This window comes from Nyctereutes procyonoides, unplaced genomic scaffold (assembly GCF_905146905.1).
Source record: "Nyctereutes procyonoides isolate TBG_1078 unplaced genomic scaffold, NYPRO_anot_genome, whole genome shotgun sequence".
NCBI classification, from domain to species: domain Eukaryota; kingdom Metazoa; phylum Chordata; class Mammalia; order Carnivora; family Canidae; genus Nyctereutes; species Nyctereutes procyonoides.
Genome location: NW_026575123.1, coordinates 1,066,277 through 1,086,907, shown reverse-complemented (window position 1 = coordinate 1,086,907; position 20,631 = coordinate 1,066,277). Strand labels below are relative to the sequence as shown.

Genomic DNA, 20,631 nt, shown 5'->3' with positions numbered 1-20,631 from the left:
AGGGAGGACTGCCTGTATATGAAACAAACTTTCATTCAAATACTATGAAAATATGTAAAAACATGTTTCTTTATATCAAATTTTCCTAAGCAGTCCACAGGTAAACTTAGAACTTAAAAATTAAGAATAGAAAAAAAATGTATTTTAAAAAGTCGGGAGAAGAGAAAAGTCACTTTGTGGTTCTGGCAAACATGCACAGGTTACAATATGTTGTAAAACTCTCTTTATTTGCGATTTTTAGGGAGACTATATAAAGGCGCCCCAAATGAGGAGCATGGGACTCTTCCTGCTCAGGAGAGTTAGCTGGTGGGAGGTAAGGAGCTAATCAGAGACTGAATTCTCAGAGACTGAATTCTCAGAGTCCTCTCGGCCGTCCAGCCAATCCCAGGCTGTTGAGCCCACACCCCCGGTAAAAGGGTAGCAGTTGGTGCTTGCCTGCAAGCCGTTACTGTTCCAGCCTCCTAGTCGAACAGCCTTTTCCATGAGCCTTGGAGATGGAAGGCGAAGCGATTGAAAATACGGATGGGGTGGAGGTTGTGGAGCAGGAGGTCAAGAGGCCAGGTAAGGGGGGCCACAGATCTTGCCCTCGGGTATAAGAACTGAGCCTCCCATGATTATCCTAGCTTCTTTTCTTGATTCCCAGCTTGTGTTCTTAGTAGTTTTGTTTTTGATTGTTCATAATCTGGCCTTTAAATAAAAAGGGCCATCATTTCATTAATGAAAAAAAAAAAGACTTCAAAGAAATGGTGGATCCACCCCTCTCCACCTGATTTTTCCCCCTTGGAAGAGGCAGCAATAAAAAATACCAGGATGAAGTTTGGTTTCCTGTTCTGGATCCAAGACAAGAAGATTGAGTAAGTAAAGTAGTTATCAGAAATGGCTCTAAAAAGTGGAGCCAAAGCACTTTTGAGACTTGCTGCTGAGAAGTTAGCTCTGAAAACCCTTTCTCACTTTTCTGATATTAATTGCTGTATTGTGAAGAGTAGCACATATAGAAGATAGAGAAAAAGGTAAATTTTACTTGAGTTTTCTGTTTCCTTGCTTGTTGCTTTTCTCTAGAATATAAACAATGACATGAATCTTCCTTAGGTATAATAACGAAGAAAATGCTAGTCATGTCAAGTATGATATGTGGAGGCATTGTTTTTCTTCTTTGGGCAATGTTAGGATTTCCTAGAAAATGTAAGTAAACAATTTCTGCTAAAAATATGTAAACTGTATTATTATTGCTTCAGTCTGATACCACTAACTAGCCTCTTCTTCCCTAACATTGAACAATTGGAATCAGAAAGCACTCTCCCAGCCAGAGCATCTAATTGCTTTTCTAACCTAGTCATCTGCTTTGCCTTCTATAAAGATTATTCTTTTCTTAAGTGTATTTATCTATTTATTAAAGTCATTTCTACACCCCAATGTGGGGCTCCAATTCCCAACCCACAGATGAAGAGTCACATACTCTACCAGATGTCCTATAGAAAGATTACTCTGTTAATATCTATTGAACTTTAGGCATAGTACCAGGAAATGATGCCACCAAAATTAAAAAAAAAATGAGGAGGGATTTTGGACTGAAAGGAATTAATCTTTGATGGAAGAAACAAGCATGTAAGCAAATCTAACAATAAAATAATTGCTAAATAGAAGAATGTTCAATATGAAGAAGGAGATTATAAGTCTGCTTTTGGTAGTCAAGCAAGACTTTGGGAAGCAAAAGGTATTTGTCCTGGACCTTAAAGTCAAGCAGGCATTTATGAGAGAATGCCTTAGATGAGAGAAAGAACATGAGTGTCAGAATCATATCAAGTGTAAATGTGATAGAGTTCAAAAGAAGTGGGTGAGGATTAGCAGTTGTATCACCTTTCCCTTACAGCTTTGTCTTACGCCCATAGATAATTAGTTTATACTTTCTTCTTTTTTTCCAGACCTTTAATGGCTCTTTCCTCATCTTCACTCTCAAGTCTATATTTTTGCTTTCCATTTTACCTCATAAATTATAATAATTATAGAAATTATAAGAAAACTTCCAAATTCTCTCATGACCATGACTACTTTCTTACCTCCATCCCTACCCATATACTCTGTCTAGAATCTTGGTACTGTAGAGTGAGCATTCATGTTCTACACTAGTTTCTATAGCTTCTCACCCAATCAGCTATATGACTATAATATTCCTCTCTCTCCTACATTATAGCTTTTCCACCCACAGCTGCAACATCCCCACCAGCAATGAGGATACGTAATGGTGATATCTCTCTCCCTACCTTAAAAAAATTCATTAGTCTTCACTCTTTAGCTACCAATTTCTTTCTTTTTCCTTCTGTTACAGCAACCTCCTTGAAAAAAAATTTTGCTAAGTTGTTCTAATTTCTGTCTTCCCGTTTTCTGTTAAATTTACTCTGGTCAGGCTCCACTTCCTTTTTCTTCTGCTGAATTTGTCTTTCAAGCTCATTGGCAACTTCTGCATTGCTAAATACATTCGATTCTCAGTTTTCCTCTTACTTGACTTCTTTGCAGCATCTGGCAGTCTCTCCTCCCGGAAATAATTTATTCATTTGTCTTCCAAGACACCATTCTCCCATGGTTTTCTTTCTTCTTGACTTATTGCTTCTCCCAGTTTTCATTTGCTTATCCTTTCATTTATCCCTGACATCTTAATTTTGGGGTGCCCTGGGGCTCAGTCTCTGAACAGATCCCTTCTTTATCTACGCTTGCACCTTTGGCAATCTGAACCATACTTACAACTTAGTCACATAAATTCTGATGACCTCCAAATACATATCTCCAATCTGGGTCTCTTCTCTGGATTCCAAGTTTTTAAATCCACCGAGTGGACTGTCTAATAAACTTCTCACTTAACATTGTCCCAGCTAAAATCTTAGTCTGTCTCTCTCTCACACAACCCCTCTATCTGTGATCTTCCTTATTTCAAAAAATAGCAACTTTGTCTTTCTAATTTTTAAACAAACCTTATAGTCGTATTTGACTCGTTTTTTCCCTCCCTCCCATATTCCCTCAAATAATCTGCAAATTCTTCCTGGTCTTTCAAAATATAATAGAATTTGTGTACTTTTCACTACTTTGCTATTACCATCTTGTACCTAGCCAACATCTTCTTTTCTAAATGTTCTTCCTTCTTCTGCCCTTTACCTCTTATAGCAAAGTTGTCCCATGAAAAAATGTGAGCCACAAATGTAATTTATATTTTAGAAGCTGCACTGAAAAAGTAAAACGCAAATGAAAATAGTTTTCATTGCATTTTTTTATTTAACCCAGTGTGAAAAGTAAAATAAAATGGAATCTTTTATGTCAAGGTGTTTTAAAATGTATCCAGGAGGTCATTAAGAAGGTGGGCCTTTACATATGTCCTCCTGAACTTTTGAGCTGGGCCTAACCCCAAATATTCCAAGGACTCTGCAAAAACTCCTGCAACTTGCTACAGTTACAGACTTCTGCTCATTGAAAGCTTTAGCCACCAGTTATGCTTAGCCAAGAGTAGTTTTCTGCTACCAGCACCAATTAAAATTCTTTGTAAACAATATATACAAACATTCCTTTTTTTGTCTTTAAAATCCCCTGATTTTTGCTTCCTAGTCGGATGCGATTTGGATTGCTACTCAAATCTATATACCCTGAATTGCAATTCTTTGCTTTAAAAAAATGTTTTTGCTTAATTATTGCCTCCTGACAATTTTAGGTTAACATTTTACCATGTATCAATGATATTTTTAAAAATTTTGCACTAAGTTTTTGATATTAAGTGTGTATTTTGTACTTACAGGACATTTAGAGTTGGATTAGTCATATTTCAAATGATCAATGGCCATGTGTCGCTAGTGGCTAAATTACTGGACAGTACACTTCTAGAATATATTTTAAACAAATTTTCAAAACCAAATCAGACATACTTAAAATACTGCAATAGTTTTTCATTCCTTGGCATAATGCCAAAATCTTGCCAGCGGTCCACAAGACTCTGTTGGATTCACTCACCCAATTACCTTTGTGATTTTATCCCCTATTACTTTTCCCTTCACTCAGTCTTCTTCAGTCATACAAGCATCCTCACAATTTTGTGAAAAGCCAGGCATTTCACCTTGGCCTTTGTACAGTTTCTTCTCTTTGCTGGGGATGATCTTCCCCTATACATGCATATCCCTCATTAGCCTACCTCCTTCAAGTGTTTAGTAAAATTATCCTCTGGTTAAATCCTATTCTGACGACTGCATTAAAATTGCAATTCTTTCCACCAGTAATCCTAACCTCCTTTACTCTAATATATTTTATAGCAAACTATATAATTTAGTAGATATGTGAGTACCATAAAAGCAAGGATTTTTTGTATGTTATGTACACTGTTGTATTCCTAGACATACAGAAATATCTGGTACATGATAGAAGCTCAACTGGTAGTTGATGAATGAATGAATGAATTAGTGAATGAATGACAAAACTTGAGTTTTCTGGTAACCCAGGTTCTGAACCAAGCACTTGAGTTTTGTACTATATTAGCTATTTATGTAAACTTGAAACTCTAAAATCATTTTGAACTTGATACTTACAGGTAATTTTGGTGACCCGATTTTTCCACTTGGCTTTAATACCAGGGCTCATATGAATTGTCCTACACCACTGGTTTCTTGTCTTGTTTGAAAATTCTCTTATTCATAGGCTTGGCTATGAAGCAGTAATTTATTTCAACTGTGAAGAGGTGTCCTTTTGGTGAGCCTTGTTTTTCTCAAGGCTATACCTTACCAAGTAACTTCATCTAACTAGTTGCATGCAGTAAGTTGGAAAATAAAAAGTGGATAGTAGAAAGGTAGTAAAATTCCAAACATTTTTCCTTGTATTGTTTTGTGTTTAAAAACAAAGCAACAACCTGAACTTCTGAGAGAAAGCTATTCTTTTTGGGGGGTGGGGCAGGAGGGGGAAGCTGTTCTTGAAAGACAATCTAGTCTCAATTAAGCCAGCAATAGGAAGCCAGTCCTCTAATGTTACGTGTATAGACAATTGGTTTATGTACATTGAGACATGTCCCTGGCACTTCAGCAAATTATAGGAAAAGAAATAAATGAATAGAGAAAATCCCAGTATTATAAATAAATGGGCAGAAACTGGCTAGAGATGATTGAGTTTCTTTGTTTGTTTGTCCACTATTGCTATCTTAAATAATGCATACACCTGCATTCTTCAATGCTGATTTCTTTCATGCTATGTTCTTGATCTTTTCTTCTTCTGAGTTGACTTTTGAAGTTAAATAATTTAAATTGAATATGGAAGTAAAATATATTTCCTCAATCTGAAACATATCTTTTATTCTGAGGGTTAAGACTCATCCTTTCTCTTACATTTTCTTCATTTTTTTCCACGACTGTGTTAATTTTAGTTAAAAATCCAAAGATATTTGAAGACAATACATGCTCTGAGGATGAAACTATATGTCCAAAAGCCTGGAACCAAATCCGTAATAATTGCTTCTTTCAATCTGAATATGAAAAAACTTGGATAGATGGCCAAGCAAACTGCATAGCCTATCGTGGATCTCTGGCCATATTCAACTCCAAGAATGAAGTGGTTAGATTTCTCCTTTGCAATATAAATCTCATTTAATTTATTAAGTAGCTATTCTATGACAGGTATACTTCAAGGGTGTGATCTATCAGTCAACAAAACAAAGATTTTGCCTTTATGAAGCTTGCATCCCAAAGGAAGAGACAGGGAATGAAAAATAATCATAATAAATATATGTAAATTACATAGTATATGAGAAGTTAGTAAATTTTGATATATGTATATATTCATATTTATATACATAAATAAAATATATGTATGATATAGAGATACATAAGTGATATTGAGTCTCTAAGTGGGTAGGCTGCAAGCTAGATAATCTTTTCTCATTGAGATAATGATACTAAATAAAATTGTAAAGTGGAAAAGAGAGTTAGTCTGAGGAATGAATATCTGGGGGATAAGCTTCCCAGGAAGAAGAAACATGTAGAAGATGGACCATGAGGTAGGTATATGCCTAGAATATTTAAGGAATAGAAAAAAAAAACAGCCAATGTGCCTAGAATGAGAGAGCAAGTGAGGGATGCAGATGGTTAGGGTCTTGGAGGCTATAGTAAATACTTTGGTTTCCCTTTAAGTAAAATAGGGAGATATTGCAGAACATGAAAGTGTAACATGATCTGAGATAAGTTTTAAAGGAATCATTTTATTTACTGTGATGTTAGTGAGTGGTAAATATGAAAGCAGAGTGCCATGGTAGAAGGCTGTTGCAATAACCCTAGCAAGAGAATAATGGGCCCAAAGAAGGGCCATAGCACTGGAGGTACTGAGAATGAGAAAACTAGGAGATATCCACTATAGTACCCTGTGTTTCATAAAAGGAATCTTTGATGCCTTACCTGGGACCTTCTTCATATTGGATTGGACTAAAGAAACTAAATGCAAGCACACCCTGGATGTGGGCAAATGAAGATGCATTCAACAATTGGTAAGCCTTAATAACATTTATTATTAAATGTGTTAAGCATGGTACAGATTCTAAGTCTATAATCAGCTACCCCTATAGTTTCCTCCACATTATCTCCCAAAAAGACTGTCAATATACAGATGCCCAAGAGAACCTTCAGACAAATATATAGCCCTTAGTGAGGGTTTGGCATCAAATATAAACATCTCCTTCTATACGGTATTTTGGACTGTATATACTACATGTGTACCACAGGTGTTCTTTTTATCCAAGACTAAACAAAAACTAGTTTGATCCTTGCCTCTTTCCACTTGAGGACTTGCTTCTGTTTGTTTGTTTGCTGTTGCTGTGGACTACCATTGATAGGGGAGTCCGAGAGAGTATACTCAAGCCTACACTTTCCACACTGAAAATGAAAATGATGTCCTGAAATGGAAGAGGTTGAGTGAGAGAAAGAAAACATATGCTCTAGATGACCTTTATTTAACATTTTCAAACTTTTCTATGTTCCTTAGCTTGGAGAACTTAATTATACTTCTTGCCTCCATTTTTGTTTTTAAAACATGTAACTTTTTCAACTTCAGAGAGAAGAAGGCAAAAGAAAGAATATTGAGGTCCCATGGAGGGAACCTCTAGCTGCGATTTATTTAGCACCTACTATAAATAGGAACTGTACTAGTTTTGTGGCATTTTGTGCTAGATACTATATGAAGCATATGACATGATAAATAGCAGGATTTTCTAATAACAGAGAAATTTCTGTTATTGTTTGAGGTGGAAATACACACACAATGATTTGAGGATAATAATATAGCCAACTTTGAAGAATATAAGGAAAAGTATGACATAAATTGAACTTTGGGCCTACCAAACTTAATACTTTAGTATTTTCTAGAGAGAAAATACTGGCAGTTTAATATGATATTATATATTATATACAGTCCCACTTAAAAAAAGATGAGGAAGAAGTAAAAACTAGAAGTTGGGTAAAGATGGTATATTAGTTGTCGTGGCAACTGTAACAAATATTGTAGACTAGACAGTGTACACAAGAGTTCTAGAGACTAGAAATTCCAGATCAGGGTTTCAGGTGGGTTTATTTCTTCTGAGGCCTCTCTCCTTGTCTTGTAGATAGTCATCTTCTCCCTCTGTGTCTTCACATGGTCCTCCCTCTTTGTACATGCCTATTTCTTCCAAATTTCTTTTTATGAGGACACCAGGAATGTTGGATTAGAGCTCTAGAGATCTCATTTTAACTTAATTACCTCCCTAAACACTTCATCTCTTATTATGATTGAGCTACTAGGGGTTAGGTCTTAAACATATGAATTTGGAAAGGACATAATTAAGCCCATAACAATTGGCACTAGGATATGCCTAGGCACAGAAATAGACATATATTTTGGAAATAAACAAAGGGTTTGAAGGTACCCTAAAAGAAAAGTGTACACCAGTGAGTGATACAAAGTTCACCAGAAAATGAAGTTGCTAAAAGCATTTTAATTGCCATAGAACTAGAAATCCATCATAACTCAACATTCTTTTTCTTTTCCTCATTTTGAATTTTCAATTGCATATGTTTCATATGACCTAAAATAGAAATTTAGAAAATATTTTCTAGATATTTTATGATTATTTACATTTTTCATAGTCCATCAAGTAAAGAAAACATATTTCAGTATTACTATGCTACTGGTTTCATAAAATGGATAATTGAACATCTACTTCAGCCTTAAGATAGATCAGTTTTTTAAAGGAGGAGGAGTCAATAAAAGTATCAGTTATACTTTCCCTGTATATGATCTTTAAATGGCTAAATATATTTATTTTTATTCTTATGTACAAAAGGAAGATTCTAATCCTTCACAAAGTGATTTGCAATGTTTACTACATTGTAAAACCATATTAAGTTCCAGAATTCTTTGTAGTTATGGCAGCGAAGTTCCTTGGTGTTTGTTTCTTCCCCCACCATCTTCCTGAGGTGATGAAGAGGAGACAAGCAGTTCATTGCACTCTCTCTACTCTTTTTTCATTGCACATTTTGAAACATGGTCACCAAAGTTACATATTTTAGGCTGTGCTTAGTTATGTTTCATGAGGTTCAGTAAATAATTAATCTTCTTATTTTGTTCCAGGTTCAAAATTGAAGGAAATGGAACGTGTGCCTTCATGTTTAAGAAGGGCATAAGCAGTGCCAGCTGTGATGATGCAATAAAATATATATGCAGCAGAGAAGCCCTTTGTCTTTAGATAAAGGGTCCCCCATAATAAAATAGTTAAAGAAAAATTATCTTTTATGCATTATAAATTCATATGGATATATTTTCCTTCCCATTAAACATATGTTTTAAGTTGCTTGATTAAATTTTAAATGACCTTTATCTTCATTGAAATAACTTAGATCTAAGAAGTCAAGAAGCTAAACTGAATTTTTACATGATATTGCTTAACCACATTAGTCGATGCGTCAAAGCCTAAGGGTGCAATGGTGGTCTTTGTTCATGACTGACTTAACAGCATGCTTCAGTGGAACAGATTGTAGGGTAAAGAGAAACGAGTGCAAGATTCCCCTACTTATCTGAAATTCAATTAAATATGCCTACAAAAGATAAGAGATAAGGCATGAAGTGAGCACTGGGTGTTCCATTCAACCTTCAGTGGTATGTAGCTCATTTAGAACTCAGAAAGAAAGCCATGGGAGAAGTAACCAGAGATTAATTAGGATTTCTTACTTTGCATCACCGTCAGAGACCAAATCCCCTGAAAATAAATTTATACAATTTTTTACGGTTTCTTAGATTTTTATTCAAGCCACTGAGCTGAAGAATTGTATTACATGGATTTGTTCAAAGATGCTGAAACCCCTGAAGGAATTGGGTTTTGGGATATGTCATGGTGAGCAAAACATGAGTATTTAGAGAGTAGAATGTGAGGAAAAAGCCCTGGTGACTTGGAGAAATCATGGATATTTCTCTGGTCTTTCACAGATCAGGAATCTGAGGGACCAAAAGTGAAGATCGACATCTAGTTTTCATTAAAAATTTGTGAACATTTTAATATTTAAATCTATATTTTCTTTTACATTTGTAAACATAACAGGTAATTATGTTTTGAGAAGACTTCATATCAATTTTTCTTAAATAATAAGCAAATGAAAGATTATTTTAGGCTTTGCTGAGCATGTAAGGGGAGAAAAGTTCAAGGTCACTGAATGCTTCCCATGCCCTTTCTGTGCCAGTATACTTTGTCATTAATAGCCTTCCAAACAAAATGAGGAATTTATTTGTTCCTACAAGACCAATAAAGAATATCCAATGAAGAGAGTTCATGTAACTTTCCAGAAGTCCAAAAAGCAAATTCTGGACCCAAGATTAGAATCAGGTCTTTCTGATTCCAAAAGTAGCATGGACCAACTATCTTAATATGATTAAGTAAAACTTAGTGGATGTTCAATAGCGTCTGTATATAAGCTTCTCAATTTTGCAGAAATAAACAGGGAGCTGACTCTGCATAGAACACTGAGACATGCACAGAATTTGATTGTCATAAATTTGTATAACAAATCCAGAGAGAAATGTTGATTCTTACCATTAATGGTGGATCAGTAATCTAACCAATGAATGACTTAAAATGATTTAAAAGTGACTGAAAATTATTTAAAAGCATAATACATCTTCATACACAGAATCTTCAAAGAATATACAGTTCTATTTTAGTTTGCATGTATGCTATAAAATCCATAAGTAGATTTTAAAGTGATAGATGTATCAGAATATGTGTGTATGTGTATGTGTGGGCATGTGTGGGTGTGAGTGGGCAGATGGATCAATAGATGATAGATGATAGATAGATAGATAGATAGATAGATAGATAGATAGATAATAGAAGATAGATAGAGACTTGACATAAATGTCAGGCATCATCATTCTAAGTATTCTCCATGTAGTACTTCATTCGATCATTGTAACATTCCTACAGGTAAGTATACTTTTGTTCTCAATTTTGTAGAAGAAAGAACTGAGCAACAGAGTTTAAGCAGCATTCTCAAGGTCCCATTAATAACTAACTGTCTTTGAACCTATATAGACTGAATAATGTGTGTGTGTAATCACTATGAAATATTTGATTTTCTATAAAAATAAGGAATGAGATAAAGGAGTGCCATAATAAGATAAATATGATTTTCCATGTGTCTTACTAAATATGCTACATGGAATATTTTTATTTTTTGAGGACAAAAATATTTTGTCAATTTCATGATACTTTTATGTGTATACACTTAAGGATGAGTCAATTTTCCATTTTTATCTTAATGAGCCTGTTTATTTTTATCTCTCATCTGAACTGGTTTGACTGTTTACTCATACTGCTTCTCCTTGGATTAAATGAGTAGGTTGATTGCCAACTGTTTCACTATTGTTAGACATAGAAACCTTCTCAGTTTTTTGTGATAGATGTATACAAGTCACCTTCTAGTTCTCTCGTGTTGATCTCGATCAGTCACCACACTTGCTATGATCACTCCAGAGCGGCATGATGGCTGGCATGATAACTAGATATACAGGACAACTAAGTTTCCTTGAGTGAGGGAAAATGAAGGGAAAAGAAAAAACCCAAGATACAGGACAGCCTAAAAATGCTGACCTCTTACAGAGGAAAACTACTAAAGTTTATGAGGCAGAGGAAGCATTTCTGTAAAGTAATGCAAAATTTGGGAGAACATATGGAATTTTATCTCTCTCAGAGAGAGTAAGCTTGCAAATATGAAGATACCTAGGGTGAATTTTATAGTGTGTGTATTATATCACAATACAAAGGTTTTTTTAAATGTACTTTTACACGAAAGAGAAGTTACTTACCACAGTTTGCCCAATCCTATAAACAAGATTGCTTTCCCTGTCTCAGCCTGCACAGACCAAGGATAGACAGAAATAGCTAATGTCTTGCTACAATGAGTGAAGATGTTTCCAAATGTTTGTACTTGGGTCACCCTGACTTTCAGAATCATTAGGTATCCTTTGTCTTTTGCTGATATTACAGGAAATCATCATCTTAATATTATAGGAAATAGAAAATCTGGAAAGTGGCTTGAAGATATGTAATGAGGCTGAAAAGGGCATTTGAAGAAGTGTGAAGATTAACTGAGTGTAGCAGAAATTTCTATACCAGAATATTCTTAGTGATAATATCTCTGTTTTACAAGGCACTCCATTTTAATTTTGAGAAATTTTGATTAGAAAGATCTTTATTTAATAAATATATGTAATCTCACTGATTATTTACTTAAAAGTGGTTCAAATGCTAAATTATATTTTCTACCACAATAAAATAAATTCAGTCTTTCTTTTCAGCATAGCTTTTGAATATTCATCACATATACTCAAGAGGGCTGAGTGGTTTTTTGGCTCTAGAACATGTAATAATTGTCCGAAGACCAGATGGAAGAAAGCAAAAACAAAAAGCAAAAACTGTCCCCAAATGCATTTTCTTTTTTGTATCCTTGCACTGCTTTGTCTCCCAAATGCAAATCCTGAGCCTTACCACTCACCGTTTATGCACACTTATGCACACACACTCACACTTGCATGCACATAGAGTAGCCTTAGAACTCCAAAGGAGTTTCTAGCAGTCCTTTGCATTAATTTCTCAAATCTATGTGCTTTTTCCTCACTTCTGTACTTTTCTCTGGGGTTTTTATTTTTAAGGGTGGAAGCAGATATCTGTGGAATCCTCTTTTCTCATACAGCTAGACACTTGTTCAAGTATGAATTGTAATCTAATTTTTCATATCAGATAGAATTTGTATCCTCATGCCACTGAATAGGTCTCTTTGGTATCATTGAAAAATAACAGAACAATAAATTTGTGTGTTTAAAAAGTTCAGAGCTATGGTGTATAAAGGAGCCCCAGAAAGTGTAAGAAGTGTAAGAGGATGTGAAGTCTAAGAGGATGGACATACTCTTAGCAGTAGCAGAAGAAAAAAATACATAACTGAAGAAAAATATGAGCCTAAAATTTGATAAAGCATATGCAGTGCTGAGCAAAAATGATTAAAAGGATTTTTTTATAATTTAATAATAGATACTAAATTTCAAAACATCAAGAATAAAGGGAAAATCTTGAAAGCCCTCAGAGTAGGAAAACACACAAATCAAATGAACTCCAAGATAATGAAAACCTTTCTCTGGATGGTAGATCTCTCATCAGCAGCTGCATAAAGAGGATAGAGAAACTCCTTTACATTTATAAAAGAGAAAAATGTTTAAATTCAGTTTTTAAATTTAGTCTATCAGGTGTTGGAGAAAAATTTCAGATGTAAAACTTTAAAATAATTGCTACTCATAGACCCTCTCTAAATGTATTCACAGAAAATAGAATAAAAAATGCAGAAAGAAGTAGTATACAAGAACACACAGAAGGCAAAAGGACAAAAAAGTACTAAGTACAAAAGTGGTTTTTATAAGATTGCAATGACTTCAGATGGAAATATTAATCTCTCTGAACATAATTTCTGCATTTATAAAATGAAGATAATCAGTCTTGTCTTATAAATGTTGTTATGAGACAGATATTTTGTGAAGAATGTTGAGTTTATTGACAGATGAGTATTAAGTGCTTAGTAAAGAGTAATTATGCATATATATACACACCTGATGCATATTTGGGTGTGCATAAAGATGGACAAAGCAGTAAGTCAAAATCCTAGGCACTCTGCCCTACTATCTTCAGGTCCTTAATATCTAGTTCATGATCTTTAACATTGATTTTGCACATAATAGAAGGATGCTTTCCCAAGTGGCTTGTGAGGCTAGCCAAAGGACTCTTAATATGTGATTGGATAGACTCTGGATTCAGAGAAAACATATATTAAAAGCACAAAATACCAACTGAATTAACAGCTGAAGGTTTTGTTTTCCTTCGTTCCTGCATGATATATCTGCAGTCTAGTGTTCGCATAGTCTTCCAGTAAGCTCATCAGAATCCTTCATATTGGGATGCCTGGGTGGCTCAGGGGTTGAGCACCTACCTTCGGCCCAGGGCATGATCCTGAAGTCCCAGGACTGAGTCCCACATTGGGCTCCCTTCGTGGGGCCTGCTTCTCCCTCTGCCTGTGTCTCTGCCTCTCTCTCTCTCTCTCTCTCTCTCTCTGTATCTCTCATGAATAAATAAATAAAATCTTTTTTTAAAAAAATCTAGTTATTTAATCTTTTCTAACTACAGTTTGATTTTGTTACTCTTCTCATCTTTTTTCATTCACTTCTCCCATTATCTACATTTTTCATTTTTTTATTTCACTTTATTGAACATAGATGTGTGTGTGTGTGTATGTATGTGTCATATTATCTCTCCATCTCTATCTCAAATTCTTATTTCCAGAATTAACTCAATCCCGGGACTCCAGGATCATGCCCTGGGCCAAAGGCAGGCACTAAACCGCTGAGCCACCCAGGGATCCCTAAATAACTAGATGTATTAAGGTTTGTAAAAGAGAAGCTACCAAAAAAGAAAATATCAAAGTACAAATATTTACATAAAATATAAATATTTACATTTAATGAAATATTTTGAAAATGATTTATCAATTGTTACAGATTGAATTTGGTCTCCCCCAAATTCATGTGTTGAAGTCCAAACCTCCAGTATCTCAGAACATGACCTTATTTAGAGATAAGGTCTTTAATGAGTTAAAATGAAGTTAGTGGGCTGGGTCCCAATCCAACATGACTGGTGTCCTTACTAAAATGGAAATTTTGGAGAAAGACTCATGTACAAGGGAATGCCTCATTAACATAATGATAACCATCTACAAGATGAAAGACCTGGAACAGATCCTTTCCTTACAGCCCCTACAAGGAACCAACACTGCCAATTCCACAGCTTAATTCCAGAGTTCTAACCTCCAGAAATGTGACACAATAAGTATTTGTTGTTTTAGCTATCCAGTCTGTGGTATCTTATTATAGCAGTCCTAGTAAACTAAAATACCAATGCATTTATCAACTTAGATAACAGAAAATAGAATTTCAGAAAGTAAAAAATGCCAAAATGTAATAAGAAAAAAGAAATAAAATAAATAAGGAAACTGGGAAATGATAATTAAAATATAGTAAATCTATCAATCTTTAAAGGAACAGCTAATTCTTTTACAATTTTCTCCAGAAAATAGCAAAAAAAAAAAAAAAAGACATCTAGCCAATTCCTTTCTAATAGGCCATTGAAAATTTGCTCTCAATACAAGCTAAGAACAAGACAAAAATAAATAGATTCTCTTATTAAATTAGAGGTAGAGATTCAAAAACAAATTAGAGGTAGAGATTCAAAAACAAATTAGAGAATGCCTGGGTGGCTCAGGGGTTAAGCCTCTGCCTTTGGGGGGTGTCCTGAGATTGAGTGCCACATGTGGTTCCCCATAGGGAGCCTGCTTCTCCCTCTGCCTATGTCTCTGCTTCTCTCTGTGTCTCTCATGAATAAATAAAATCTTTAAAAAAATAATTAGCTACAACCATGTAGTCAAAAATTCATATTCACGTGGACTTACCTTTGGGATACTTAGATATCAGGAAAGCAATCAGTGTAGGCTACCTCATTAACAGACTTAAAAGGTAAAATTCACATGACTATTCATAACAATTTTAGTACATGTGCTGCTGAAATGAGCACTCATTATTCAGTAAAAGCATATAAAGCATTTGATAACATTCAACATCTATCTGAGATAAACTCTTAGGAAACGGAATAGGAGACGGCTTCCTTAAATTGCTAATGTCATATGCTAAATTTATACAGCATTTTTATGATGCTTAATCAAATTTTATACATTCTTTTCAAGATGAAGAACAAGCAAAAGATGCTCACTCATGTACTGTTTAGCATAGTATAGCTCTAGTGGTTATAACCAGAGATACATGAAAAGCAAACAAAATGAAAGCTGATTCTGTTGGTATTTCTTTTTATAGAATCAAATTGTCTGAAAATATTGCAGATATATCTCTTCTGTTAGAATTCTTTCCCTTTCTATTGTGATTGTGAAACTGAAGGAAATTAGAATTTGTGCCCCAAAGCATGCTTTTTTTTAACATAAAAAAATATTCTGAACTGAAGACATCAGGATGCAGTAAACACAGAGAAAGCTGGGGTAGCAATGTTGGGGTTCAGAGCAAACGGTCAAGAAAAAATTCTTGTGATGTCTTCAGTGCAAAAAATAAGTCATTTTATTAAAGCACTGGGACAGGACCTGTGAGTTGCTCTAGGGTTATGAGGGGTGGTGATTTTATACTTTCAGGTTGAGAAGGAGTTAGGGATAGTGTATGTCTCCAAGGAATTTTGGAAACAAGGTTTCCAGGAAGGGGCTAACCTTTGTTAGGCAAAGTTCATTGATGACTGTCTAATAAAGCCTGAGTCATGAGACCCTTCAGATGTATATCAGTGGCCATGTGCTTAAAGGATGATTGCTAACATATACCTCGGGGTTGGGGTGAGGACGTTGGGAAGGGCAGAATTAAGGAAGTTTCCAAAGCGATTTTTTATATGTTAAAGACAATTTACAGGATCCTGGAGGTCGGGATAATGTTAAGCTAAGATTGCCTTTTGCTTACCAAAGTATTAACAACATGGCAGTTGAGTTTCTGGAGGAAAGTCACTCTGCTTGTATCAAGGACTTGTCATGGGCTGTAAGTTGTAAGGAAATTTAATTTTTTTTCTTTTTCCCTTGTTCCATATATCAAAACCCATTTTACCCTCCCCCTTTTCTACCTAAAGACAGGATATAAATTCTCCTTTTACTATACCAACTCTTATCAGCCCCTAGGCAGCAAACCTTACTCCATTCATTTCCTCACTAGTATTTGCCTTCCCACAGAGTGCCAACTTTGGAAGACCAACACTGCTTTTCTTTCTGTTGTTACTTCTCTCCAAAGCATCATTCTCTGTTGAAGATGCTAAGGAGGCTTGAATTCCTCTTCATTTAGGTTTCTCCCCCGTGATATGTTAATAGCTTGTTTTTATCTAATAAATCTGTCTTTTTGTTGAAAAGCCTAGCAGAAAACCTAAATGGCTGATGAAGTTTTACCTCTCCTTTAAAAGTTAACAACTTAAAAAAAATAAAAAAATAAAAAAAAATATAAAAGTTAACAACTTTTTCTAGTTTTTATTACCCAGGTCTATACTGCTGTTCTGAACAGAGACAAAGAGGGAGGAAAACTTTTTTTTCTTCAAATTCTTTTTTCTTTCCCTTTTTTTTTTTTTTGGTTTTAATTTAAATTCCAGTTAGCTAACATACAGTATAATATTAGTTTTAGGTGTACAATTCAACACTTCCATAAATCACCCAGTACTCATCACAAGTACCTTCCTTCATCCCATCACCTATTTAACACATCCCCCCACTCCCCTACCCCCTAGTAATCATCAGTTTGTTCTCCATAATTAAGAATCTGTTTATTGGTTTACCCTCTCTCTCTTTTCCCCCTTTGCTTATTTGTTTTGTTTCTTAAATTCCACATATGAGTGAAATCATATGGCATTTGTTTTTCTCTGACTGACTTACTTTGCTTAGCATTATATTCTCTAGCTCCATCCATGTCATTGCAAATGGCAAGACTTCATTCCTTTTTTATGGCTGGGTAATATTCTATTGTATACATACCACATTTTTTTTATCCATTCATCTGTTGATAGACACTTGGGTTGTTTGCATAATTTGACTCTTATAGATAATGCTACTATATATGTCAGAGCGAATATAATCCCCTGAATTAGTATTTTTTATATTCTTTGGGCAAACACCTAGCAGTGCAATTGCTGGATCATGAGGTAGTTTTACTTTTAGAGGAAATTCCACACTGATTTTCAGAGTGGTTGCACCTGTTTTCATCCTCAGCAACACTGTAAGAGGGTTTTTTTCTCTACTTCCTTACCAACACCTGTAGTTTCTGGTGTTGTTGATTTTAGCCATTCTGGCACAGTGAGGTGATAACTCATTGTAGTTTCAAATTGTATTTCTCTGTTGATCAATGATGTTGAGCCTCTTTTCATGTGTCTGTTGGTCATTTACATAATGTTTAGAAACATGTCTATTCATATCTTCTTCCCGTTTTTAATTGGATTATTTGGTTTGGGGTTATATAAGATTTTTAGATATTGTGAATACTAACCCTTTATCAGATATGTCATTTGCAAATATCTTCTCCCATTTCATACATTGCCTTTTAGTTTTATTGTTTGCTTTACTGTGTAGAAGCTTTTTATTTTGATGAAGCCACAAGAGTTCTTTTTTGCTTTTGTTTCCCTTGCCTCAGAAGACACATCTAGAAGGAAGTTGCTAAAATTGTATCAAAGATGTTACTGCCTGTGTTCTCCTTTAGGTTTTTTTTATGGTTTTAGTCCCACTTTTAGGTCTTTTGAATTTATTTTTTGTATATGGTGTAAGAAAATTGTTCAGTTTCATTCTTTTGCATGTAGCTGACCAATTTTCCCAACACCACTTATTGAAGAGACTGTCTTTTTCCCATTGGATATTCTTTCCTGCTTTGTCAAAGATCAATAGACCATATAGCTGTGAGTCCATTTCTGGGTTTTCTATTTTGTTCCATTGATCTATGTGTTTATTTCTGTGCCAGTATCATACTGTTTTGGTCATGATAGCTTTGTAATATAACTTGAAATCCACGATTGTGATACCTCCAGCTTTGCTTTTCTTTTTCTAGAATGCTTTAGCTATTTGGTGTCTTTTGTGGTTCCATATCAATTTTTGGATTGTTCTAGTTCTGTGAGAAATGCTGGTGGTATTTTGATAGGAATTGCATTAAATGTATAGATTGCTTTGGTAAGTATAGACATTTTACCAATATTTGTTCTTATAATCCATGAGTATAGAATGTCTTTCCATTTCTCTATGTCATCTTCAATTTCTTTCGTCGGTGTTTTATACTTTTCAGTGTACAGGTCTGTTATCCCTTTGATTAAGGCTTATTCCTAAGGCTATGTATGGGTTTTGGTGCAATTGTAAATTGGATTGATTCCTTAATTTCCCTTTCTACTGCTTCATTATTGGTGTATAGAAATGCAACAGATTTCTGTAGATTGATTTTGTATCCTGCTACTTTACTAAATTTGTGTATCAGTTCTAACAGCTTTTTGGTGGAGTCTTTCAGATTTTCTGTATAGAGTATCATATCATCTGCAAAGAATGAAAGTTTATCTTCTTCCTTACCAATTTGAAACCCTTTTATTTCTTATTGTTGTCTGACTGCTTTGGCTAGGACTTCCAGTGCTATGTTAGATAACACTGGACATCCCTGTCTTGTTTCTGACATAGAGGAAAGGCTCTCAGTTTCCCCACTGAGGATGATATTAGCTGTGGGTTTTTCATAGATGGCCTTTATTATATTGAAATCCTCTAACCCTACTTTATTGAGGATTTTTATCATGAGTGGATGTTGTACTTCAACAAATGCTTTTTCTTCATCTATTGAAATGATCATATGATTCTTATCCTTTCTTTTATTAATGTGATGTGTCACATTGATTGATTTGCAAATATTAAAACACCCTTGCAACCCAAGAATAAATCCCATTTGATTGTGCTAAATTATTTTTTTAATGTATTGCTGGATTCGGTTTGCTAATATTTTATTGAGAATTTTTGTATTCATGTTCATCAGGAATATTGGCCTGTGGTTCTTTTTAAATCTTATTTATTTAGTTTTTTGGTGGCATCTTAATCTGATTTTAGTATCAGGGTTATGCTGGCCTCATAGAATGAATATGAGTTTTCCTTCCTTTTCAATTTTTAGAATAGTTTGAGAACAATAGATATTAATTCTTTTTTAGATATTTGGTAGAATTCATCTGTGAAGCCAGTTGGAATTCTGTTTGTTGGGAGTTTTATGATTAATGTTTCAAGTTATTTGCTAGTGCTTGGTCTATTCAGATTTTCTATTTCTTCCTGTTTCAGTTTTGGTTTGGTAGTGCATATGTTTTTAGGAATTTATCCATTTTCTTCCAGGTTCTCCAATTTTTGGCATATAGTCTTTCATAATACTGTAGTTGTTTGTATTTCTGTGGTGTTAGTTGTTATTTCTCTTCTCTCATTTGTGAGATTTGAGTCCTTTCTCTTCTTTTTGGTGAATCTAGCTAGAGATTTATCAATTTTATTAATTTTTTTTCAAAGAACTTGCTCTTGGCTTCATTGATCTGTTCTTGGTTGGTTGATTGGTTTTTACTGCTTTAATCTTTATTATTTCCTTCCATCTGCTGGCTTTTAGCTTTGCTTACTATTCTTTTGCCAGCTACTATAGATGTAAGGTTAGGTTGTTTATTTGAGATTTTTCTTGATTCTTAACGTAGGCCTATATTGCTCTATACTTCCCTCTTGTGACCACTTTGTGACCAATCCCAAAGGTTTTGGACCATATGTTTTCATTTTAATTTGATTCCAGGTATTTGTTTTTAAATTTCCTGGTTTAATCACTCATTGTTTTGTAGCATGTTGTTTAACCTCCATGTATGTGTGATTTTTCCAGATTTTTTTTTTTGTGTGTGTGTGGTTGGTTTCTTGTTCCATAGTGTTGTGCTTAGAAAAGGTGCATGGTATGATTGAACTCTTATGTGGAATTTAGGAAACAAATCAAATGAACATGGGGAGGAAAAGAGGAAAACCAAGAAAAAGGCTCTTTTTTTATAAATTTATTTTTTATTGGTGTTCAATTTGCCAACATATAGCATAACACCCAGTGCTCATCCCCTGAAGTGCCCCCCTCAGTGCCTGTTACCTAGTCAACCCCACCCTCTGCCCACCTCCCTTTCCACCACCCCTAGCTCCTTTCCCAGAGTTAGGAGTCTCTCATGTTCTGTCTCCCTTTCTGATATTTCCCACTCATTTTTTCTCCTTTCCTCTTTATTCCCTTTCACAACTTTTTATATTCCCCAAATGAATGAGACCATATAATGTTTGTCCTTCTCCGATTGACTTACTTCACTCAGCATAATACCCTGCAGTTCCATCCACGTCGAAGCAAATGGTGGGTATTTGTCGTTTCTAATGGCTGAGTAATATTCCATTGTATACATAGACCACATCTTCTTTATCCATTCATCCTTCAATGGGCACCGAGGCTCCTTCCACAGTTTGGCTATTGTGGACATTGCTGCTAGAA

The 20,631-nt window shown here is 34.8% G+C and overlaps 1 protein-coding gene across 1 annotated transcript in view; it reads left to right on the top strand.

Annotated features, from left to right (window-relative positions):
* The first annotated feature begins 456 nt into the window (after positions 1 to 456).
* Positions 457 to 20,631, top strand: part of LOC129517101 (C-type lectin domain family 2 member D-like) — a 35,265-nt gene continuing 15,090 nt past the window's right edge. The window contains exons 1-5 of the mRNA XM_055336729.1: positions 457 to 561; positions 1,090 to 1,182; positions 5,384 to 5,571; positions 6,390 to 6,496; positions 8,611 to 8,717. Of these exons, the coding sequence (XP_055192704.1) occupies positions 495 to 561; positions 1,090 to 1,182; positions 5,384 to 5,571; positions 6,390 to 6,496; positions 8,611 to 8,717 (562 nt within the window). The 5' untranslated portion in view covers positions 457 to 494. The remainder of the gene's footprint in view (positions 562 to 1,089; positions 1,183 to 5,383; positions 5,572 to 6,389; positions 6,497 to 8,610; positions 8,718 to 20,631) is intronic.